At 37.6% G+C, this 26,501-nt stretch overlaps 1 protein-coding gene and 1 long non-coding RNA gene across 3 annotated transcripts in view; both read left to right on the forward strand.

Moving 5' to 3' along the window:
- The first annotated feature begins 2,004 nt into the window (after positions 1 to 2,004).
- The window catches only part of CD247 (CD247 molecule), a 61,548-nt gene continuing 37,051 nt past the window's right edge, over positions 2,005 to 26,501 (forward strand). Inside the window, exon 1 of the mRNA XM_026083390.1 lies at positions 2,005 to 3,720. Within this exon, the coding sequence (XP_025939175.1) occupies positions 3,663 to 3,720 (58 nt within the window). The 5' untranslated portion in view covers positions 2,005 to 3,662. The remainder of the gene's footprint in view (positions 3,721 to 26,501) is intronic.
- On the forward strand, positions 19,161 to 25,119 carry LOC112974438. Of its 2 annotated transcripts, none has more exons than XR_003256275.1 (2): positions 19,161 to 21,872; positions 21,961 to 25,119. It is a non-coding gene; the product is annotated as an uncharacterized LOC112974438 (long non-coding RNA). The 2 variants fall into 2 exon arrangements; XR_003256276.1 differs by having other exon boundaries at positions 24,619 to 25,119.

The raw sequence follows: 26,501 nt of genomic DNA on the forward strand, positions 1-26,501 counted from the left end.
CCAGGGGCACTATCATGCAAAGCCTGACTCTACCCATACTTCTAGATGAAGTCCGTATACTCTTGCTCTGATCTTTCCCTATCCAGACCAACATCAAAACACGGTGGCCCAAGTGCTGTTCTCCCAGTGTGCATGCTGTTGCCATTAATCTCACTTTCTTATACAGCACTTCATTCCTTTTCCTTACCTTTGGCCTTAACTCTTTATTCAAAGTGATAATTTGCTGGCTTTCTGCCTGAGGGAAAAGCTATGATCAATAACAGGAGGAGACAGGGGTCAGCAGAATAGTGATGAGCAGTGCCATTTGCTCCTCTGAAAATACTGTTACCAAAAAATATCAAAAGTTAGTATGATATTATTTTAGCTTTTGGATAAGGGGTCAATAAGATTTAGGCAGCCTGCAGTGAGAGCAGGAGTCCTTTTCCTCTCACTAACTCCTTACTTCAGTCACTATCCTGTTATTTGGAGAAGGGGATGGAGAGGGCTTATCAGGGTCCTGTTGGAATACGGACCATGTACCCCAGCACAGCCATTTCTGGGACTAATGATGCCTCTTCCAACCCCAACGTGTGATGGTGGCTTTGCTGGACTGTGCCTTGCCCTCTGCCTGGCAGTGAGTCAGGGACCATATCCAGCCTCCTCTTGCTGCTTCAGGGGTAAAAGAGCACAGCAGGAAACCCTCCTTGATGCTGAGGGAGAGCAAAGACTTGGCGCTACCATCTAAGCATCCCAGAATGGCACCCAGCGTTTTGGGCACTGCAGTGCCTAATACCAGTGCCTAATAATTTTGGTATTTTTGGTACCATATATAATAATTATTATTAAATAAAAGGCTAATAGCATGTTATCAATGTATTACCCTTCATTACTCAAGAGAACAGGTAAAGAATTTCTTGGTCTGCTTCTTCCAAGAATTTCAATTAGCTTTGCTTTCAAAAGGCTATAAATCCTTTTTATATGCACAGTAACTCTCACCCTGCCAGTCTTCTTCAGACTGTTAGGAAACAGTTATCACCAACCCTGTCCCCATTTCTGGTGGGGGACCTCATTCTTCTCTCTCCCTCTCATTTCTAAGAGCTAGAAATGATAAAAACCCATTAAGTAAGATACCTGTGCTCCCCCCCACTCCAGCCTAAGATCTGACCCTGGAATTCATTAATAGAATTAATATTGTAAACATTCAGCAATCTTGTGTTGGCTTTTTTTTTTGGTGGGGTAGGGGGAGGTGAGGTAGGCTTTAAAGTGCCTCTAAGTCATGTTTTCAAGCTTTTTCTGATTCACAATTGCCTAAAATGTAGTCTTTATTTCTGTTAGTATGAGTGAAAATTTTTATTCACATTAAAAAAGAGCACAGTAGTGTGAGATTTCACAACATTATGTCCATATGAAAATTAGACAAAATACTAATTAATGCCCTAATACTTTCCTGGAGAAATTACTTCAGTCTAGTATCTCCTTCTCAGGAAGTTCTTTCTAAAACTCCAAATTTCTCCTTTCTTAATTTTATCTCTTTATGCTTGGTTGTTCCTCCTCTCTATTGCACTAAATAAATCCTTTTATTAACTGCTTGCTAATAATAATAACAAAAAATGTAATACTAGTGCGAAATGCTGAGGAGGAAGTACCCCTAACCACACCCTGCCTCCCCTTGCTTTTTTTCCCATGCATTTAAAAATTCTATGTTTTTTAAAAGGACTATGAAGTGTCCCTGATTCCTGGTTCTCTTCCCAGTGCTAGTGCTTTCTGTTCCCTGTCTCACTTAAGCTTTTACAGACAGAGAAATTAAGTCTTAACTGCCACAGCTTTGTAAGGCTAATTTGAAAAGCATGTTGAGGTCCTCCGATAAAAGCATAATGAAATTATTTAATATTGTTAGCACAAATCAATTTCTCGTCTTTTGTCAACTCATAGTGTGAAATGTTCTCTAGAGCAACCTTTGCTGGGTTACTGCTTAAATATGCTTATTCTCTTGCCTGTGTAGTTATCCACAGCTGCATACTGACTGTTGCTTTAATACCACCTGATTTGATCTCTAGCTTGGCTTCTTGAGGAGATGAACTTCGTGATTCTTCTAATTCAGCCTGCCCGTCACTGCTACCCCAATAACTCTTGAACTGAGGGTCAACTTTAATCCGGTTAAACACAGGAGTCTCAAGAAAATTCAGTTCCTACTTGTAATTTCATGTAGCTAGCTAGAGAGAGCCTATTAGTGTTCCCAGTGAACCAGCAGCAGAGAAAACAGGGCATTTTTGCTTTTGCTGGCCCAGCAACAAGCAGCCAGCCCTGGGCTGCTTGGTTGGTCAATCAGCATGCACACATGTGCTTCGAGTCAGCCACGTTCCTCACTGCTCCTTGCCCAGCCCGAGGTCAGCACAGGAGAGCTGAGGGTGCAGGAAGGCCATAGGGATATCCTTACATGCCTCGGCTTAGAGGAACGCAGAAGGGACTACAGAAACTGTGCTGGATGAAGAATGCAGGCCTGCAGGAAACTAAGCTTCATGAGTGCAGCTGCTGGGTGGACCTGCCCTGTTTGGAGTTGCTTGGAGTACAGTATTAACTAAAGAGCTTAGAATGCAAGGCTGAAAAGTCCTAGTAATTCCCAGAAAATAACCACATTGAAACCACACTTCCTTATTCTGGGCCGTGCTGATCTACCTTGGAGTCTGTGGCTGGAGGACAGCTACAAGCAGTAAGCAGGTTGAAGCATGAGGGCCACCAAGTCTGTAGGTGTAGCATACGTAGCTAGAGGCTGCCAAGCTTTCTGTTTCACCCTGGGGGAGGAGGAGGAGGAGGAGGAAGACGTGCGCACTGTGTTCTCCCACAGAGATTGCACAGGCTCTTCTCCCTGCACAGGCTGCGGTGACTCCGAGGACAAAATGGCTTCAGAGTTCTCCACATGCAAAGAGTATTTCAAAATACAAGATGTGGTATGTTCACATCAAAGGGCATCTCTGTTTCCTGGTTACATACAAGTACAATGAGGCAGGTAGTGCCAGCTGTGCTGCTGGTTTATGATGTGTGGACACAGTCTGCAAAGACAGAGAGTGAGTCCAGCTCTTTTGGATGCAGGCTACCAGATAGCCCTGAGAGTGCAGCAACTTTCAGTCACTGATGCTATTTCTATAGTTCAGTCAGAGATTTGGAAGTGAACTTTATACCTTTACCAGTTCAGCTAGCTACTTGTTCAGGAGTGACTTGAGCTTGCTTACAATTTAAACTTCTATTTATGATATACTACATACTGAACATAGTTATACAGAATCCTTTTGAAGCATGGATGAATTTCATACTGGATATACTTTCTAGGCCCCTTTTAGAGATTGGTAGCTACAGAATTAGAATGTCTTAGAAACCATCAGATGAACTAAAAAAGGAAAAAAAACTTAAAAAGAGGAAAGAAAGAAAAATACAAAAGGAAACCCCAAACATCAATACCAAGAATATAAAACCCAAACCTCTGAAGCCGCCTGGTTGTGAGGCAGAGGAAGGCGCGTGTGTTTCAGCTATGCTGCCGGCAGGTGGACTCTGAAAGGCCTTAAAGAACTGGTGCTTCCTGCGGAGGCAGGCAGAAGAACAAAGCTCGTGGAGGTGCCTTTTCACCTCCTTGCCCCACTCTACTAAACCGTGGCCTCCAATTCCCCGACACCACCCAGGGGAGCAAGATGAAGTGGAAGAGGATTGTTATCTTTGCTATCCTGCAGGCACAGCTCCCAATTACAGGTAAGGTGAGCTTTTATATTACAAGGAGCTATTTTAAAGCTCTTCTGAGGTGAGGAAAGAGCACGATGTTTCTGTTGGATTCCCCACCCTTTTGGTAGCAGGAGGGTATCTGTGTGCGAAGCTTGACCATATCTGTTCCCCTTATCATGGCTAGTTATGTACTAGTTCAGGACCAGGGCTGCAGGACTCATCAAATATGAACTCCCTTGCTATAAAGATACCCTTTGGAGGGTAGGGAGAAGGAAATGAGGGCAGCAGCAGTAGATACTGCCAGTGAGGCTTGCTTTTGCTGTGTTGGAGCAAATGCTGTAGCTGATTAACAATTTGTAGCTAAATATGGTTCTCGGCCCTCGCCCAAACAGCTTTGCTTGGGATTTAAAAGGAGAAATGTGATACAATATTGAAAATGTAGTCACTTTCAGTAATGTGCATAAGAGAGGCTTGTAATTTAGTTACATAAAATTAGAGATGAGTTACTTCTTAGTAGTATGTCGGGTGGTTGTTTTGCAATAAAAGGCATACCCAGCAGGTTGGAAATAGGGGAGAGTATGTAATGATAAAAAGGCTAAAATCCTTCCATTTGTGTCATTACCTTCATGCTTGTCTCTACTAGGCACAGTTTAAAATGCAAATATGTTGTCTTTATATATTTATTTCTCATGGTGTATACATTGGCTCCTCTTGGGCAGAAAGTGAAGCAGCTTTAGTATGCACAAATCTTGAAAATTCACATTCATTTTGGGAGAGAGGAATGTTCTTCTTAATAGTTCATAGGAGGAAAAAAATTGAATTTACATCCAGAGAAGGCCTAGAGATAGGCCTGAGTTTGGAGAAGTCCGCAACTGTGAAAGACTAGTAGGTCACCTTTGAGCATGTAATTAAAAAAAAAAAATCCACTGGAAGAGTTTCACCCATAAGGTGTGTAGTGAATATTCTTAACAAATACACCATCCTTCTACTGAAAGTCTTTGGAGACTGTGACAAACTTTTTATTCAAGTTTTCTGGAGATTAGAGAAAGAATTCACAGCCACTCACACTGTGGAACCAGTTCTAATAATTTGTGGAGATTGTTTCAAGAGGATTTTAACTAGACTTGCATTCTCTGTGATAAGCATGTGTTCTTCTATTTGTTTTACATTTATCAAGCCTGTGTCCCTTTCTGATACCTAAGTGCATTGTGGACACTGTATGCAGAGATGAAGATATGAGACATGAATAAACACTAGAATGCCCTTTCCTCTGGGTCTATGAAAAAAGTTCTGAAATTTACAGACCCTTAAGATTTCTCAAGAAAAGGTGATTTTATTTCATAGGCTTATACAGAAATTACTTAAGGTCAAAATGTATCTGAAGAAATCTTTTCTTATTTTCTCCTTTTATTCTGTCCCAAGACATCAGTATTTTGCATAGTTCATTTGTACATTTTTAGCAGGAAATTTTTATTGAAAAATATGTAAAATGATGTAATACAGTTTGCAAATGGCTAAAGCCAAGCAATATAAGGGCCTTTGGTGAACAGTTCTTAGGGGTATTCACATTCACAAAGAATACGTAGGGTCAGATTTTGAACAGGCCGCAGTTGCCATTGATTTGGAGATGGTTGCCTCAGGATTTGAGGGGGAAGCATGTTTGACAGGATACCTGTAATTCTTCAAGGAGTAGTAGAGTTTAGCTTAAGAGTATAGGTAAAATAAAAGAAAGATAGCACAATATTTGTAGAGTCATTGCTACGTTATTGATGCAAGATACTGACACAGTAACAAAAATGGAAGATCGCCATGAACTTAGTTCAAAGCTGAGACCAAACAGATGAGTTTTTCAGCTCAAAGCTATGAACAGAAGCAAAGATCTGCTGCTGCCTGGGGTGCTTTCAAGCCTTTTTAGAGTGAAGTAAACTCATTTTTTCAAAAAGCAAACTCAGAGTGGACAGAAGGTCAGTAAGCTGCATGCCATCTTACAGTGAATTCATCTACATCACTATAATGCAGTTTTGTGGTTTTTTGCTAACTAGTTAGCTTAAAGATGCTGCCAGGATTGGGACTGATGAACTCATGAAGACTTTCCTTTTGATCTTTTGAGTACTGAAGGAAATATGACAAGCGTGAGAAACATCTTGTTTTTAAACAAGTAATTCTAGAGGTGGGCAACAAATTCTGATACAGATTTTGAATTATTGACAGCAGACCACAAATTTCAGACTGTTCAAACTTGGCCTTTGATCAGTTACAGAGAGAATTTTGTATCATATCCATACTTAGTTTTCTGTATTTCTACCTTCGGAAGTGCAAAAGGGTTGATTTGGAAGTTTGTCTGAGGTCATCCTATATCCATTCAAATAAAAAGTGCATAAAAAGAAATATTCCAAATTTCTGAGCAGATTACTTTGTTAATCATGTTGTTCTTTGATACGTGAGAAGAATTTTAAAAGTCTGCTGCCCAAAGAATCTCAAACAAAATGGCAAAAAATCTGTCCATGTTTTACATAGTTTTTAGTCTAAAGCGTGACAGGCTTCAATAGCAATAAAGCAGTACTGTGAGCAATATTGTAGAATTGCTCCTAATATTTTTTTAAGGCTGTTGAGATGACGTTTTGATTTATATATATACATGATGCATGCAAAACCACACATACACAGAGTTATGTATATATGCATATACACATTTATGTGCAAGGGTTCTAAAAAGGACAACCCTTCCCTGTTTTGTACTTCTTTACAGAATCACTTTTTTCAAAATTATCTGTTCAACAGAATTGGGCAATGTACTATTTTTGCTAACTCTGCAGAAAGTAGAACATCTCTGCCTTTGACAGATATTACTTGTGCAGCTCATTTTAACAATATTTTGCTGCTCTCCATAACTGCCTCTTCTATCCATTGGGTGCCATGGCGCATAGGGAGCCTTTTTTTGATCAGTTCATAGTCAGGAAAATAAAATGGACAGATTGTGGGGTTTAGGTTTCATTTATTTGTTCCTTTCTTTCCTCAGATCACTTATTTAGCAGATCTGCAAACTAAAGGATCCGTAAACTAAAAGTTGTTTACAAGACTATCCAGGAAACTCAAACAAGTAAATGTAAACTATTTTGGATACCATTGCCACTTCCATTTGCCCAGTCTCTAAGCTGTCCTAGCTGAATTTGTGTTATGCCTAGGGAGAAAAAGCTAAAGGCTTAATTTTGTGTTTTCTTTACTTTTTGTCCTTTCTGTTCACAATGATTCATTAATAATTCATGAAAAAACTATGAACTGGCACATTTGCAAATTGAACAAAATGTAGACAACTGTAGTCTTTCTTTGTCGAACTCTTGCAGTGCTACGTTCGTTTTTCTAATGCTTGTTATAGAGTAAGTGCTTTCTATCTGAAACCTTCCAAGCCAGATTCCTAATGAGTGAAGTAACAGGTTAATGATCGCATTCCTTCTGTTTTGTTTTTTTTTCATGTACACTAGATGGGATCTATATACAAAATGGAAACAACTGTCTGAAAATATATTTCTCTTTTATAATTTTATCCTTCTTAAGTAAGTGTGGATAAAAAGCCTAAATGGATAAAAAAATAGGAGGTTCGCTAGCAGCTTAAAGGGGATCAGAACGTGATTTATGAATAGACATTCATATAAGGAATGCTTTTGACAGCCATTTTCTGTTATTCACACAAACTTGGATTGTGATTAGCGCCATGGGTAAACCAGTAAAACAAATAGTGTGTATATGTATATATATAAAATCCTTGTTTTCCTAACTGCCTCCAAACTGTAACCAAACCCCCTTTAAAAAAAGAAAGACTTGCTTGCGCTATTGCAAACAAACATCAAATAACCGCCTCCTCTAACTCATCGTATATTTGAATATCTGTATTGTATGTAGAAATGTAAAATGCATCAGCTACTGTGGCAAGAAAATAGAGTATTTATTTTTAGGGTGGCATGAACAGAAGATACAACTTCTTAGAATTATTTCTAAAATGTTTATCATGCTAAAGGTGTGCATGCGTCTGTGTATATGTGCATGTATACTTTTATGTAAGTTGTTGATTTTCATTGTTCTACTGATATGACTTCAGTCAACAGCTACATTAAAGTTTCGCTTGATATTTCTTTTTATCATTAAGAAAACAGTTTATGCTGTTCCAGAATCTTTGAGAATTTGAAATTTTACAGACTTTTCTGATTCGCACTACTGCAATAATGCAATATTTGGAGACAGGCTCTGAATACTGTTCTGTTAATTAAATTCAGTTCTGCACCTTTAGAAAATACATAGTATTTGTATTTTAAAATATTACTGTCCAAATCGGATTTCTCTGGAAAGCAAAGGAGATATATAAGTCCACGTTGTCATGTGCAACTGATTAATAATTTCATATATAACCTAGATAAATGTGCATGCAAATGAGAAGCTTAGTTTGCAGTTCTTCAGTCTGCTCACTCAAATGCACAAATCTTGGAAGACAGTGGAAATGTCTAGCCACATACATTGGATATGTCCATCTTTGCAAAAGGTAGATAGACTTACGGATGTGTAGTTCTTTCACTCCTTTGCCAATTTAGCTATTAAAAATAGAAGTGAAAAATATCTAGCTGCTAAACACCTAAGCTCACAAGCACCGGTGTCTATGCAAGTTCCATTTAAGTGGTAGAAGTCATATTAATTTTTGAACCATAGGTAATGGAAATATTTGAATCCCTACAAGTTTTCTAGGAGTATTACAACAACCTTTGCAAGCCTTTAATGTATTTTGTTCACGGCATTTTGTTATATAGTTGATTTAGTCTTAGAAATTGGAAAATGGACAATCAACTAGGATAGACGAAAATATACAAAATGAAAGGAAGAAGAAGAACTGAAAAGACTGGGAGTTTTCCATCTCCACATACTTTTGGTATGTGACAATATGTCAAACATAGTGCTTCTGGCAAACAGGTTTCTGAGCCAGATGAAATGTTCATACTATGGGGCTATTTGTACATGGAATATATAATCATAGGGAAATCGTCATCTATATCCCGATTCTTTCTGAAAATAAGAAAATTTTTAATTTATTTTATTTTTAAGCAAAGGAGAAGCCATAAAGATAACACTTCACTCTTTGAAAGCTCAGATAATACAAAAGTAAAATATATACCAAATTAGAATTGTATGGAAGCTGAATAGGCTGAAAGGTTGAAAAATTATCAACAAACAATAACATGAAGCATAGCAGGACACTCTAAATAGGTCAGGCGGTGGCAGTATTATCGACGTTTGTGGCTTTATAAAAAATCTCACAATATTTGATTTACTTAAACTTGAAGCTGTTGTCTTAGTGAAAACTTTAACTGCCACCACAAATAAACTTTTTTAGTCAAATTTTCTAGTTTGTAAAGGAAACCTTGAAAATGCAAACCTGCATGGCTCCAGAAGCAAATAGAACAAAACAGTTGCATAACATGTCATCTATATATATATATATTTTTTTTTAAGGCAATTGCTAGATCTGGGGGGTGATGGACCAACCTGCTTCAGGATGTTGCGATGTTTGTGGTTGGCAAGCACTGAAAATAGTTTCCCAGTCAAAAAGTATATCAAATATTTAGAACCAGAGAACACAGAAAGAGAAGCTTTCCTCAGTACTTCAAAATTTGAATCACAAAAACAAATGAACAAATTTTATAATAAAGTCAGAAACTAAGGGACACAAACACTGTTCTCATGGTATAAGCTGCAATGTCCAGGAAATGTGATGAAATAATACTGATTTGGGTGATATATTTTTTTCTATTTAAATAAGTGACTTTTAAATAAGTGACTTTTGATAGTTTTAATAGGACAGTGACTATTGAATAAAGGAAAGAACTCTGTGACTACAGAACACATTTTTTCTGGTTGTTTATTCAAATTTTGTAAAGAATTTGTTCCAGCTAGGAGCATGGGTGTTTTGTATTCATTCCACTTAGAATATTACTGTTATCCACATGACAAACAAGCCTTAAATAAACAGAGCCAAATACCTGTATCATAAATGCTTCCCAAATATTTAATGCATATGTGTGTATTGTCAGTTCCGTCAAATTCCTTATGTTCCGTATTTTCACAAAGCAAACTGAAGCTTCAAAGGGGGAGAAATAGAAAAATGTCTGGTTGGCGGTTAGATGGATGAGGACAAACCCTTGCACTTGCCCAGATCCTGCAAGTGCATGGAGCTTCTTTGTGCAGGTATCTGTGTGGGACCAGGGCCCAAAGTGATTTGTTTGTGATTAGATACTTTGCTTAGAAAAAAATTATTTTGTATTATTTAATACAGAAACTCAAAATAAAAATTAACATATAATTTGTTATTTTATCAGATCAACTTGAAGCAAGAGTTTTGTACAGTATATCAATATCACTTTTTAAATATTTTTGGCAAAACATTTCAGTCATAGCGTTAGATACTGCAAACTCTTAGTCCTCAAATGTTGTTTGTTTTGTTATTCAGAAATAACTGAATGGTTTGAATGATGACTTTTAAAGCAATAAAGAAACTGGATTCCTGGGCTGGGATCTTACAGCTCACAACCAATACATCAGAACTTTAAACCTCTGAGAAGAAAAATTTTGGCTTGTGTATCATGGCATGCATCTAGAGCCATATAATTGCTAAGTACTAGACCATTTTTCATTAGTATATTGGCAAGTGTTAATGAGAAAAGCCAACATCAAAACTTCAGTAGGAAAAGTCATTTTTGTCTCCAGCCACTGTATGTTGAGGTTTACACTGTTGCCCATCCTAGTACTGTCTGTGCCCCTGTCACATAAAATCGATTGCAATGCAAAAGTCTTACCAGAATTATCTGGGATAATCTCTGTCTCCATTTCTCTCTCCGTGATGTGAATTTGGCACAGTACCTTTGCTTTGGCTTTTATGTATGTAGAGTGATTTCAGCAGCACTTTGTACAAACATGAGGGTGCGTTTATGAGGACTGAAAAGGAGAATAAAGTCTTGTGAGTTTCATAAAGAAACATATTCTGAAGGAAGGAAGAGAGAATACACACAGAGAGAGAAATATATAATTGATATCTTATTAAAAAAAAAAAAGTCTACCTAACCTAGAAACAGTTAGTTTCTGAGAAGCAAGCAAACAATTCTGTGAATTATTTACTCTGAGTATAGTTTCTCTGTTTATAAAATGTCTTGTAATAGATTAGTTTCTTTTACTGATTTTTTTTTAAAGAATGTTATTTCAATTCTATAGATTTCTTCCTAACAACTTCCTACTAATTTTCAGTGTTCAGTTGCTAATTTACATTATTTTATGGTTCATAAAGGTATGGTACATGACTGAGTTAGTGTGCACAGGTGAACTCATTCTTCATGCCTTAGTCATTATAAACTAGAACTTGTTTAGGAAACTTGTAATAAAATATTTTCAGAAGAGCTGTATGGGAGTGGTGCTCTAAACTATGAAGTAATGTAAGTATGCGTCTTTGATCTTTTATTTTACTTATTTTGTAATATTTTATTTTCATACTTCTCAGAAAATGCAAAAATTCTTGCTATCAATATTGGTTCTACACTTAATTGTCTATTTGGAGAGTTACAAATTTGATGCAACCAAAATAATCCATGTGATTATTAACTGAATTTTGGAGGCTTACACTAGCAATAAATTTGACTTTATGCTTGTTCATTACCTGCAATTTTTTTTCTCCTTTGTTACCTATTACATGCTCTTAATTAGTAATAGGCTTCTGATTCTTTTGATTTCTCTCTGGAAATGTAAGCTTATCTGCATAAATTTTGCTGGGGGTTACCCTGATGAATAAAGATAATAATTAAATCTTTGCATCTGGTGAGCTTAAAGAAAAATGGTGAAAGTAAATGAGAAACCCAACATTTTCAACAATATTATTTTGACTTCCTTTTCCCGAAATGGAGAGACAGTAACGCCCAAGATGCCTAATTTTTAACTTCTTGAAACTATTGATCTTTTAAATGTAAAATGGAGTATATGTATATTATGAGAGTGACCACACCCAATGGACCAGAGAAGACAAGTAGGTTAATCAAGCTTGATTTTTAGCTGAAAGTCAAATATCATTGCACTTGCTGTTATTTTAAAAATGAACATCTAATATGTACTGTGAAAGTCTTCTGGAATTTAGCTCCTCAGAATAAGCATCTAAAATGAAATTATCTCTAAATCTCAGTAAAATTGTATTAAATTATGCTTTCGGGAGGACTCGGTCTCACTTCTACTTCCATTTTAGTAGGAAATTGATGGGCGCTTTGCCTACGCACGCACACCATACTGTGCAGGAGCAGAGTTCTGCAGTGAACACCAGACCCGCCGCACAGCGCAGTAACTTGGGCCGTACTGGCGCAGGCACAGATGGGCAGCCATGGACTGCCAGGGAGCCAGAAAATGCACTTGCTTGAGAGCATTAGTTCAAACCACTGCACGGAGTCATTTTCTCATCGTCCCTAATTTTGACAGGTGGACTTCACTTTCTGCATCAAGCTTGATACAGTTTGCTTACTGAGAATGTGGTTTTCTTTTTCCCTTGCAATTAATGTATAGTTTTACTAAGAACAGCACAACTTTGTCCATCTTCTTTATATACGGGTTTGTGAGAGAACTCAAAGGAGTAATTTGTTTAAGGCAACTACCTCCCAGTTGATTAGCAATGCTGTCGTAAGTATGGTCTAAAAAAATATTGCCTGTCCCTGAGAGGTTGAAAATAACTTCAGATATTCAAGAGTTTTGTTTTTCTGAAGAGTTTTGCCTAAAATATAATGAGATACTAGAAGTTATGCATACTGTGTTCAATACTTGACTTTTTTTGAGGGTGTGCTATGATCACATCTTCGAGCATTTCTCCATGACTCAAGGATTAAAAACATTAAAAAAAAAAAAAAGAGAGAGAGAAATGGGGATGCTCATGAAATTACTTCTCTCTAGGAGGAGCACAGCTTTAATTTACCTTGTTTTGAACTCTTTCTTACATTTCAGATGCCTCTAGTATTAATGTGAACTAGACAGAATTGGAATTTTCCCTCTCCTGTCTATTCATGCAGCTAAATTAATCTCTTTTCTTCTAATAACTCAGCTGTTATTTTACTACTTGCCTCAAAACCCAGCAGTGCTGTAATGCATTCGTTTCTGCTGTTAGGTATGTCTCTTCTGGCTGAGAAGCAGCAGCAGATTTTCAGACTTGACACAATTTTTTTTTTTATAACTCTCTTAAAGAAGTTACAGATACGAACCTTCAGCCCTATCTTACTGTAACATCTTTTCCAAGATGTTTTTATCTGATTTTATCTTCCTCAGCTGCAAGGAAGTAGCTAACAGCTTTGCCCCTTTCATTCTTGCTCTTCTTTTTACATCTTGATCCAAATGTCTATTTGTTAGATATGATGGCTTTAGTAGCCTGGATATCAGGTTTAAAATAGAGCTGAAAGAGAAGCAGTAGTCTCATCCTGTAAAACTTTTCAAAATTTTGTTTTTTTTCTTTTTGTTTTCTACTGGGGTAAACCAAATCCTTCTGAAGCATTTTTGTGAAACACTAAACAGAGTCTGTGAGTAATTAGTATTCTGTGTTTGGAAAGAGGGAAACCCAGATTCAAGTCCTTRCTCTGCCTGATTCAGACCAGGAGCTTGAGAGGGACTCCCATCTGCTAAGCTATTCAAGAAAGACTATTCCTGGTTTTGATCAAAAATTCTGATGCAAGTCAAGAAATGTTCTGTAATTAATGTGTCATTGGAATTTGTACTGGAACGTGTTTTTGATGAACTAGTATTATTTAGTTAAACCAAGGTAACAAAAAAACGCTCAATGTTAGTTCAGATATATCTTGTAGAGTCAGTTTAATCCTTTGCAGTCAAGTAACGGAGTATGTATAGTTTTGTTCTGGAGAAGACTTAGGATGATCTTGCCTATTCTGCAGAGCCATACAGTAAGGGTCAGTGCTACACAGTGGAGTGTGTAACTAAGAATTTCCCCACCCACTGTTGCAAAAATTGTTGCTCTGTCTCCAGAAGTGGCTGTATTTCAGCATGACCAGAATCCCTAAGCAAGCTCCCGTGTGTGAGACTGCCTGCAAAATGGGGCATAGAGGTGCTGCTGTTCTCTTGTGCATAGATACATGAGAATAACATAAAAGTGAGTTTTGATAACATATGCTTAAATATTGATTATCCTGCCACCTCTGAAACCACATTTAGTTATGCAGGACTGTAAGGTTACGGAGAAGGTCCTAGGCTGCCAAATCTTAAGGGTATGTAGGGACCCAAGAGGCAGCAAAATGGAATATGATCAGAATAGGCAATCTGAGAAAGCCCAGCACGTACACGGGCCTTTTGTGAAGAGAAGGATTATCTGAAGACAGAAGGGAGGGATTCAGGGGTTTAAAAAGATTTGGGCAAGCTGCCTCATCTCTAAATATGTTGTCTATAAGCTGTATCTGTAAAATGGGGATAATATTTAATTTATGTCAAACTTTCCTTGTCTAATTAGGGCATGTCTGTGTTTTAGTAAATGCCGCTTGTGTAAACGTACCTAAACTAGCTTTAAATTACCTAGCTGATTTAAGGCAGCTCTCTAGTGGTGTTAGCACAGGGTTTACTTCAGGCTAACTGCCTGGGCATTTACCCAACTGCTCAGTCAGATTTTTGCAGCTCACACTGAGATCTATGCTGAAGGAAATATCCTGTTATCAGCTAGTTTAAAACCAATTTAGCTATGTTTTTGTGAGCCTCTGCAGCCTCCATAGTGACTGCAGTGTGTGCAAAAGCTTTTGAAAAGGAGAAGGTTTCTCATTCTGTGCCTTTGGACTCAGTGGGGTCTTCATGTCTTTTAAAGCTTTAAGGTCATACTATAATAAAAACAAAGTATTGTGTAGCCTCTTCTGTAATTAGAATATATCATATACCCAAGAAAAAGACCGCTGCAAGTAGCTGTATTATTTAGCTCTTATTTGCCAGTTTGCATGTACAGGTGATTTTGCAGAGTGGTTTTACTTCAGTCCTCATTTAGATAATGTCTTATTCCTAATGCAATGTTTTGTTTTGATTTTTTTAATATTTTTATGTTTAACTGTTACTTACCCTGTTTTGCTGTAGTTCTGAATATTGTTGAAGTATCTTGCAGTGCTTTTTGATTTTATCTGATTAGAAGATTGCTATTAAGGCACCAGGAAAAATTCATATGAATTGAATGTAAACTTTTCAATTTGAGAAGTTTGAAATTCAGGGTCTTGTCTGAGGTAGTTGTAGATAAATCACACAATTCTTATCACCCTCACTGCTTTACAAATTGTTTCTTCCCCTAGTGAAATAAAGCTATTTTTTAGCTAAAGCAAGAAAACAGAACAATGGGATTACAGGTTTTGTACTTTTAAGTGTGGCTGATTTATTGTGCAACCTTTAGAAAGCCACTGGAATGTGTGTAGTCATTCCAAAAAGATAGTGTCCAAACTTAGTCAATATGGGCCACTGCATTAGGTTTTTTTAGCTGTAAATTGCCGATCAAGCTGTTGATACACAAATAATACTTAAACTGTTAACATACATGAACCTGAAGAATATACACTATATTAGTTTTTGATTAATCAGCAAAGAGGTTTACTTGCCTATTTCACAGTGACATTTTGGAAACAGATATATAAAGTATTTTTTAGATCTGCCGGTGTCATATTTTGAATATATAGGAAATGAAAATAGTGGCTGTGTCTAATTTGCTGCCACATTCACAGAGACCCTTATTGCTTACAGGACAGCCTTGCTTGCCCTGGGAAAATGGCCAACCTCTCTCCCTCCCTCTCTTTAAAAAAAACTCTTGCCATTCCCGGTTCAACTGAACTGATGTGAGACATGGAAAAATAAAAACTCGGCTGTAGATGTGCCGTTAATCTTCCTGAAGTGGAGGGAAAGGAAAAATAATGTTCTGTGCAGATTGTGTGTTATTTCTTACACTTACAAAGCATCTTGAGATCTTCAGGCAGTATGCGACACAGGTGAAAAATATTTATTGTGCTGTATGCTGCCTACCAAGGAATGCAGCGCATGCATGCTGTTGGTGCTGGTGCAGCTCTTAATGTGATGGTGTTTAACCTGGCTGGCGTCTGAGTGCTGTTGTTCTAGAGACGGCAGTATTGGGATTGCTAATATATTTGAACTATTATTCTAGCCACCTTTTGCTCCCATGAGAACACCTATGCTGAGACATGATTATAATGGCTACATTTCTCATTTAAACTAATTAAAGCATATATTATCTTAATGGAAATAGTTCTTGCTATTTCAGTAGGTGTTGAAGTTCAGCTCTCAGCTGCCTGTCTTCCTATAACTACATGCTTCTTTTCTCATAGATAGCTTCTGGCTAGTGAGGACTTGCCCTATGCATTAACTATTAACCAGGCATCAAAGCAAGGACTTCCTCTGGGGATTGACTGCAGTTTATTTGCTCAATGTATGTAGCCCCTTTTGCCTCAGGCACAGAATAGAGCACCTCAGTCTTGAACTCCTGGGTCTTGGGCTTCTGAGAAATGAGCTTGCCTAAGGGAAGCTATACTTCAGCAAAGCTTTTGTTCAGGGTGTTTTGGCTTATACAGGGTAATATCTGTAATGTGGCTTGGAAAATGCTCAGCGCATGGCACTTGTCTATTTTCTGTGTTGTATGTGAGAGCTGAGAGGGTGTGAGCTTGCCTGAAACCTACTTGGGATTTTCTTCCAAAGCTGTCATTCTACTGAGCCTTTCAATCTTGGCGCCTTGAGCTGAAGGAAGATGGGAAAAGCATGGAATATTTTGAAATAGAACCCTAGAGGCAAAAGGCAATTTGAATGGAATTTACATACAACTTATCAAAACAGAGCCTCTTAGACATCTGTATGTAGTGTGTTAAAGAATACTCACATGCACGTGAGAGAGGTTACAGTTAGTGTTGAAAGCATACTGGGGGGAGAGAGGATGAAGTAAAAAACAGCATGGGCTTTAGAACAAATAGCTGTAAAATGGTTGCTGAATTACTTAAGAGGGGGATCAGAAGAAAGATTCAAACCATCTGAATAGCAGTGTTTTGGAATGGATTTTTCTTGGGGCAAAGGGGGTAAAAACAATTCTTATTCAGGAGGAGCTTGCTGAGTTTATGGAATGGATTTTATCACATGGCTGTATGCAGGAGCAAGAGACTGTTTAACTGGCAAGGAGGTCTTCCTCAGTCCTTTGTTCTTATATATATATTTGGGAGGTATGCAAGAATACGCAGTGTTGTTACACAAGTATGTTAAAAGCATATTTATGCTATGTAACTTCATGGCTGGATACAAACATAATGCTATTGACATTGCCTAAGTGTATACATAGAGAGCAATACAAATATGCATGAATGTGCTTGTAAGCATGCATTACAAACGGATCTGTGCAAACCTATTAAATTCATATGCACAATTTGGTGTGTTGGCATGAAAATGTATTTTGATTCCTTTATCAAAGCCATTTTTTAAATGAAGATTTAATAAGGAGCAAAGGTGATCTTTAGTAAGTGTTTGTATAGTGTTACATGTGTACATGTTGAAATTGCAAGATCTATTGACAACCTTTCATCTTTTATGTGCTAAAGAGCAGTTTTTTCTGGGAAAGTGAAGTTCTAAAGTTACATACATGCAGTGCATGGTGGGGAGAAGAATATTTTCCCAGCTAGTGCCAGGAATAATGGAATATTTCTTTTTCAGCTTGAAATTACTATTTTAAAGGCAGTGAGCACGTGCTAGGAGAAAGTCTTTTAAACACTTCATGGTCTTATCTTTCATTCGTCTTATTTATTCACCTGTTATTTCTAGCTACAAATATGAGATCACAGTAACTGACCAATTACCTTATCTATTCCATATGAGAAGTATACTTTCCACAAGAACTTCTAAGATCAAACTACTTTCCCAAATACTTTAATGTTTGCATGTGTTAGAATGATTTACAGGTCTTATCTAGACCACGAGTTTTTTCTTGGGTAACATGAATATTAATAAAAGGTGATATGCTGTTTGATAACAGCCAATTTGTCCTGATCTGTGAACTATAACATTACCATAATTGAAGAAAAATAAGATCAGATCTAGTACCATTTTGTAATATAAAAAATGTCTTTTTTGTGCTTGTCACATTATAGAATTAGATAATTGGAAGTTAAGGGCTAGCAAACTTCCTGACTTTAAAATATTGAATTTGTTGAGCAACAAGAGTTTGCTAAGAATATCACCTTTGATATTATTTTAGAGGAATGTGTAATTTCCCTGTTGTAAGAAAGCTTTGAGAAAGAACAAAATTCTCTCGGTGTCTCTATATGGTCAGATTTGCTTTATTATCCCTGAAGAGCATATTGGGAAATGGAAATACAAAGAATTAAGACAGCTTTCCTCAAACCTCAAAGTGGTGAAAGTAAGAATGGAAGAACTAAATAATTGTTACTGAGGATATAATAGTGATTTGACCTTCCTCACTGGGTTTTCTCAGTCAGTTGATATTCATGTAATCTAGTGAAGTACATTCCATAAAGTGTGTATTTTAGATAAGAGGAATACGTGAAAGTAGTGTTAGGTAAGCAATTCATTTCTTCCTCTAAAGCTGCATCTATCGCTTCTTGTGATATTTCTGTCTCTGTTCTTCTCATGAAAGTAGGTTATTTTGGTTGGCTTCATGTGTCCCACTCTCTAGAATCTAATGCTATATTTCAGTAGCAATTTATTTTTTAATGGTGAAAATAATAAAGGAAAAATAACTAGATAGAACCACTGTTACTTCAGGAGGATTTAAAACTGAGAGCAGAGAAAGGAATAGTACAGATCTTTTTACTGGAATTGTGAGATACAAGATTTTTTTCTTGTGCATTTCTTTCACATATAGGTTCTCTAAACTCTCAACTTTGTGGCAAGAGCTATATTAATTGCTGCTAAATTTAAAGAAAGGGCTTTCCAGCAGCCTTCTTGCTTTGATTCTTCAAATAATAATAAAGAAATGAGTTTTTGGATTGTATGGGCTCACGGAAAAAGAGAGGCCTCTCTGCCATATTCTTTAATGTGTGAGATGTTGCCTTTCTACCCAGCATTGTGTGTCAGGAGCTAATTGTGTGAGTCTTGCACCCGGTGTGTGAAATCAGTATAGGTTAGCTACACTGGTCTTTTGACCATTATTAGCTTCTCAACAAGTATCAGTGTTGCAATATGGATGGATAATCTCCTAAAAGCCTCAGTGTAGATGGATTCTCTTGTGAATGAAAACAGAAAGAAGTCACTTTGCAAAATCAGTCAAGCTATGCTGAAAAATCAGCTTTTTGGTAGTTGCGATTCTAAACACATTTTGGTCTTGCAGTGTAGACAGGACTGTGAATTGTGTCTTAACCCTGTCCCTGAATTATGTGATAGCCTTTAATTTTCGCTGGGCTGTAACATGATTTGGGAATGTGGCTTGACACCATCTACACTGCAGAATAAGCTGTGTTCCTAGCAGGGATTAGTAGTTATCATCCCATGACTATCTTCTCTTCTCCTCCCTCAATGTAGATTCCTTTTTTTTGTTTGTTTGTTATTATTATTTTTCAATGAATTAATGATTCATTTCAATTTATTCATTTCAATGAATCACTTGCTACTAATCACATTACTTTCATTAATCTAATGATTTCTTAGAAATTTGCAGTGCTTCATAAGCATTAATAAGTCATCCTAATACTCTTCTAGTAGTAGTAGTATGTTCCTGTGATTTCTATTATAATGGGGTAAATCAAGGCACAGAATGGTTAACTGTCTTTCAGAAAGTCTCTGGCAAAGCCAGATATAGAACTGCCAATTGCTTTAGCCTTTTAGCTATATTATGTTTTTAAGTCTGAATTCACAATGGACTAAGAGAATGGAAGACTCGGCTACAACTGGTGAGAACCTATTTATTCAAAAGTGTATTTCAGCACCCTTGATCATGAGTTTTCAGCCAAGGTAGGGGGAAGTTGTTTCTTGATGCTGTTTGTGAACAAAAACAATGATATAATAGAAATCAATGCTGAGATAAGTGTTAATACAACCTGTTGTAACAAGAATAAAAAGAATTGGAAGATAAATGCAGTGCTGAAGCAGATGGATTATAAGATGCTCTACATATCTTTATAATCACCAGATTAAAAAAAAGTCATCAGCCAAAGCAAAATCTGATGGATTGACTGAAAATGCATCCAGCATGCACAGGCCCATACCCCAGATACAACTAAGATGAAATGAGATGTACCTCAGGATGAGAAGGATCAAGAAATAACAGCTAGAAAAATAGTGATCATGGCTCAAACATCTGTGATCACTACAGGGTCTGTCAACAATAATGTTGTAATTAAATTTGTGCAAATAGTTGAGATGATCTACATTAAGAGTCAAACTCCGAAACTGACTGAAAGTTTTAGAAGTCCAATTTGCAGAACCTTGAAGGGCCTTGTCTCTCTGGAAGTGCCGAGCACTCACTTGTAAGCTAAGCATCTCTAAATCTTCCTACATCAATTGATTAAAAAAAAAAAAAAAAAGAAGAAGAAGATAAAGCAAGAGAAGGGAAGGAAGGTGGATGGAAGAGAGGGAAGAGATAACAATAGGTAGAAAAGGACATGGTAATTTGAAGGGAAGAAAATTACTGAAAGATGGAGGAGGATGGAGAATGTGTACAAACGTGTGGCAAAGATCATCCCTGGAACTTTAGTGCTGGCTATTTCAGTAAAGGAGAGCTAGTAAAATTCAGAACAGTGAAATTTCAGTGCAACATTTGAGAGGAAATTAGTATAGTTGTTTGAAATTATGTCTTTGCAAGCCTTGGAAGAAGTTTAGCAGTGCTGAACAGAACTTGGTTAAAACCCATTCAATACTTCGTAACAAGATGTTGAGGTTACTAAAAGGTTGTGTGGTGAAAAGATATTATACAATGAAAGAACAAAAAAATCAGTTAAGATGTTAAAGTAGTTCAGAAAGATCCAAAAATTCAGATTCTTATAGTCTTAGACATCTGTTACTGGTTTTTGCCAATGACAGCCTATTGAGCTAGATGGACTTTTTGGTCTGACCTAGTGTAGGTGTTCGTATGTTAGTCACAGGGACTGGATTGAAGGCTGACTCTTCTGGGGATGTGTAAAGGCTAGTTTGAACCTGGGGTACGTGCAGAAGATAAGAGCAAGAGAAGAAGAAAACAGTTAAGTTAGTATGCAGAAGAGTTCAAAAGAACAAGTGTAAAGAGAGATGGAAAAAAGGAGTGAATGAGGTTCATCAGTTATCATTTAGGTTAAGATGGAAAGCGCATTGGGAAGAGAAAGGCCTATCTGATATCAGAGACAAGAATCAATGCTGGATATTAAAAAGATAGTATCTGTTTATGATACTATCTGTGTTATTGGAAATGCTAAAGATGCGTGGCAAACTGCAACACCAGCGCAGCAGTATTTCCCTTAAGCCAACCATCAGTTTTGGTGTTGGCTTTTCCTTGAAAAAGCTGGACATCAACAGCTGACATTGGAATAGGGTCAAGATGAAAATAACCACCCTGTCATGAATGTGTTCTTACGGAGAAAAATGACAGATTGCTGTCGTGCTGCCAGAAGGGACCTCTGTGTTGGCTTTGAGTTTCTGTTTCTATCCTGGAGAGGCAATACTGCAAAGGCTTCAGCGGAAGCAAGGGAAATGTATCAATTCCCCTTCTTGATTTAGTTCTCATTTCTGGCAGCATTTTAACAGAAAAGAGCATTTTCTTTTTGTCTGAAGCAGAATACAGGTGCAGAGCAATAATACAGTCTTGAGTTCTTAGGGGGCTACTATGAGACTGGACAGTGTGTCTGCATCAACCCAGATGAACCGGGGTGAGTGTTAGGTAACAACCCTTCAGCAAGGCCTGCTACTAGTCTTCACTAGAAGCAGGATGATGAACGTTTCACTAACTCAAAATGTTGGCATCTGTAAAGGAAAAGGTATGTAAATTTAAAGCAGCAGGGGTTTTCCAAGGTGTTGAAAATAAGTGGGGAGAGTAGGAGGCAGAGGAGCCAGCTTAAGTTTTCTCCAAGCACAGAGTCTAAAAATGTTCTGAATGTCTTTTTCATTAGAATTGCACAGCTAAGTTCATGGCAAGAACCAGAGGGGCTTTCAGGAAGGCTCTGCGTGGGTGTAGAAAATGAAACATGGTAAGGCCACAGTCTTCAAATTCATACAGTGAATAAATTCAATAATGTCACAGGGTCTGAAGTCATGATATTAATTCCTCTTTTACAGGGAAAACCACAGTGCCCCTCACACTGCTGGGTGTCACGTGAAGCCTTTACTTTCCTTTTCCATTTGCAGTGTGGTTGGGTCCACCACTGTCACTGATCTTCCTGCTGCTGTCACTGACCATGTGACCTTCAACCAGCCACTAGATTTTTCTGTGCATGTTCCCCCTACCAACCTTTGTTGCTGTTTATTTAGATTTTGATCGCATCAAGACTGACATGCCTCTACAGCCTCATACAGTATAGAAATTAATGCACTGCTTAATCTTAAGCAGAAACACAAGTCTTTGCAGATTTGAGGTATATGCAGTCTGTGGGGACAGTTGCTATCTTTAAGCATGTATACTTATAACACCTAGAACAGTATCATCCAAATCACCTGGACCCCTCAAGATTATTTAATTTATTAATTATGAAAGAAAAAATATTAAAATGTTATTAATTTAATTTGCTGTTATCATTTATGGGCACTGAACACTCATCAATGGGCAAAACAGAGCCCCTGTGGTTAACAGGGAGTTACTATCAGTGGTTTCACATGAAGGGGAGCCAAGCACCTCTGTCAAATGCCAGTAGCCAGTATAAAGCCACAGAGCTCAATATATTTTGTTATGTTTTAAATCTGTCCTTCCCAAAGACAATGGCGTTTTCATGCTAGAGCAACTTGGAAACCAAGTCTCTTCCTCTGGTGCCTTGTTTAGGGCCGGGAGGGTGTTTCAGCACTGGGGCTGACCCTTTTGTTTTCAATATCTTTTGTGCATGCCCTCTGAAATGCACAAGTTTCAGGCTGCTTTCCCCTCAACTCAGCAGAAAATGTTAGTACTACTGATCTCTGGCAGAACAATGGGTGACAAACTGCCTTGTCATTTCAATCAAAGCCACCCACACTTGTCATTTGATTTATCCAGGGTTAAACCGTTTATTACACGCCAGCCTGGGCTGCCCGGGGTGGCTGTTTTTCTTAATCTCTTGTCATAACTGCTGTAGGTTGGAGGTGGGAATGAAAGCACCTGCTGGCTCAAGTGACAGCTTTATTCTAGGAGCTGAGGATTCAGCTCAAAGAAAAAAGAAATGGGAACATGAATTACTGGCTGTGCAGCTCAGTAGGGTTGTGCATTTTGTAGAATTGTTTGTTTAAAAGAAATTATATAGCRGTTTTCATCTCCTCCTACTTCCTATACGCCCTACTTCTTGTTTTCTTTTTTCTGCATTCCTCTTGTTTCCATCTCCCCTGTGAGATTGCCTTGTTTTTGCAAAGAGACTTTACTGTTTTAATTGGAATATATTCAACAAAACTCACTACCAATTCTTGTTCCAGTTTTTGTTTAAAGATGCAAATACATAAGAAAAGACAATATATAATCTATCTCACATTGTAATAGCACACCTCCAAATGCATTTTATTTTTTGCTTTTGTCATGTTCCTATTCAGTATGTTAACTGCCTCTAGATTGTAAATTCCTTTTTTTTTTTTTTTTTTTCATCTTGCCTCTATACTGTGAGGGTAATACTGTTCAATGACTTATCTGTTGGAAGAGGGACCCTTGGTTTGAGTCTGATAATGACTTGCAGTGTGACCTTAGGCAAGTTGCTTTGCCTCCTGCTTATCCTACAGCTCAGTGGAAATAAGCTGTGACATTTGAAGATTAAAAATAGTTATGTTAATGCTTCATCCACATATACAACTTTGCTCGCAAAATATGGTTTAGGAAGTTCCTGAACAAGCAATTGCCAAAAGCTGAGTGCATATATAAGGGAAGATCATTCTATGTATGTGATGTTCTTTCTCTAAACATCTGTCATTAGACTCTATTGCAAGGAATATCAGCTGGATGTGTTTTTGGACTGACCCACTATGACAACACTTTATATAAACAATTAAGAAAACATTAGCCATGTCCATGTCAGGATGTTTCGGAGAAAGAATGAAACATTGTCTTGCTGCTTTTTTTGTTTTTATGTAAACATAACAAATGTCATCTTTAGTGCTAATGCATCAGAGAATGTCACGCAGACCGAAAATAAAGGAATAAAATAACAGTGTTAATCAGGGATTTGAGGTAAAAAGTGCAGCTATATACATAGCACAGCTGTGGATCCTGTGAGTAGTTGAGGGGAAAAAAGGAGTAACTGGATTTTTTTCCCAGCCACTGGAAATAAAATGTCTGTATTTGAGTTATTTTGAATAAGTACTCTACAGTAGACTTTTCTGATCTGATAAATTGTATTACAGATGAAACATTAGACCTTTGATTGAATTTTCATAGTATGTTCATGAACAAGAGCTCAGAATAGTAAGCATGTATTATTTATAACAAATCACTTAAATTCTGGCAAAACTGCCACTATTTGTTGCTACTGGATAACGTTTGATGACTCAAACATCCTAAGCAATCTCCATTACCTGGGCTTTAAAGCAGTATAATCTTTTACAGAATGCTCCTTTTTTCCTGTAGTTTAGCCAACAACCCCATATTAATCAAAGAAACATTTAAGGTATAATATCTCAGGATGCTGCATGCTAAAAATAAGTGTATTCTAATATTGTAGAAGCTTTCCAAAAGAATATATGAGCTGTTGTACACCTCTGCACTAGTGGGTAATATTGGAACTCAGTATGATTATGTTTGAAGCACATCACATGTACCTTCTTTCTATCCAGCATGCAAACATTTTGGGGCCTCCAGGAAATGGACAAACTTACACTGTGGAATACTGCTTCTGCACAGGTGTCCAGCAAGAAAACGGCTCCAGGGTACCCGTGGAGAGACAGAGAGCCAAGTACCAAGAGAAACCCTTACACGTTCCCTTCCTTGAACCAGGAGAGGGCTTGTGAAGGCTGCTAGGGAAGAACTGAAGAACTGAGTAACTCCAAAAGATTTATAGTGTTCTTCTCTTTCCTTTGTCCTCCTTTCTTCTCTTTCCTTTATTATCCTCTTTTCCCTTCCCACAAAATGGTATCATTGGCACTGATCTGTTCCTTATACAGTAGTCTTTGAGGTATAAAGTCATACATTGTAGAGACCGATATGAGTGAAAATAATTGCATGATTTGAAAGAAATTCCTCCAAGTCTGAGTTGGATTTCAGTTTTCAGAGGCCCATTTCAGAGCCTCCTGTCAATGTCTAAGTCACACTAAGAGTAAATGCATGAGGGATCAAAATGGAGTTTTGCAATGTTTCTCTTGTCCTGTTGGAAAGAAATGGGAAGCAGAAAACACCCCCTATTAGAGAAGGTGGGGAGGGGTCTGAGATATAATGGAAATGACCAGACAAATATTAAATTATTTATAAGGTAGTGGCAAGTGAATTTTTGGCCTGATGGTAAAAGGGGCATGGACCTAGAGCTCTCCTTGAGATCAGTAAGAGTGGTGGGACTTTGGTGATTATTCAGACGCAGGCCTTCTGTGGCTAGATGGGATGATTTGGTCACTGAGGTGCCATTTTGAGTTCGATTGTAATTTATTATCAGATGACATAAAATTGGAGAGTTTTTCTATAAGGTGTATGTCAAGGGGGGGAAAGGAGAAGATGAAAAGAAGGGGAGGAGGGAATGAGGCAAATATTCTGTAAAAGGTTGAACTACTTGCAGAGGCAGCCAAGACGGGAGCAAAAGGGAAAGCATCAGTAGTGGATCAGAGGATAAGCAGCAAAGCACAAGATTAAGGGGGAGAACTGTAGATACAATGGCCCAGGAACTTACCTTTATATCATCATCTTCATGTTAAAAACGATCCTGAGAAGCCAAGCTGTGATACAGTTCAAAACACTGCTTTGATTGTGACCTCTAAGGCAATGGTAGAAATGCCGTTCCCAAAGTTTTGCTTACAGTGTCACAAAATCCAAGAGGCAAATTTGGAGTCATCCAATAAAGACTGTGCTGGATGAATCTCACACAGCTTTAAGCTGTGGGAGGGGTATCTCTCTTTTCAGGTAAGTACATAGGTTTGGATAAACGTCTATGTTGTCCATCAGAACTGTCCATACCAGGCCTCATTTTCCTCCTTTTCAACATGTTCTATCCTCAAATATTTCAGTTTCTCATACGTTAGTCATCTGTGATTAATTCTTACTACTCCTTCACTGACTGGTCAGCTAAAATTGGGGATTGAACCACTATAGGGTCAGTTCTCCATATGACAGAAGAAAACCAAACAGGCTGCTCATACTTCAGCAACAGGAAGAAAAGTGATCAGACAGTTACAGATCTGTTGATCTTTTGTTTCAGTGGTCAATTCTACAGGAAAGACTTAAGACAGAGGAACATGTAAGGTAACATAAAATGCAAAGCAGTTTTACCAAAGATTTATTACACCAGAATAACTAGACTGATTAGCTGGTACTTGTTTATTGCTTATCTTCATATAGGAACGTATGGTAGATTTATCTAGATTTTAGTAAAATATTTTTCATGGTGCTACATGGTACAGAGAGAAGGGAGTTTGGTGTAGGTATTGTAAAGTACGTAGTGAGGCGGCTAGCAAGAAAATGTCTGTGGGCTGTGCTGTAGGAGAAAATCTGGGACTGGAGAGACATGATTAGTGGA

Source organism: Apteryx rowi, unplaced genomic scaffold (genome assembly GCF_003343035.1).
Source record: "Apteryx rowi isolate R43461 unplaced genomic scaffold, aptRow1 scaffold_60, whole genome shotgun sequence".
In the NCBI taxonomy this organism is placed as follows: domain Eukaryota; kingdom Metazoa; phylum Chordata; class Aves; order Apterygiformes; family Apterygidae; genus Apteryx; species Apteryx rowi.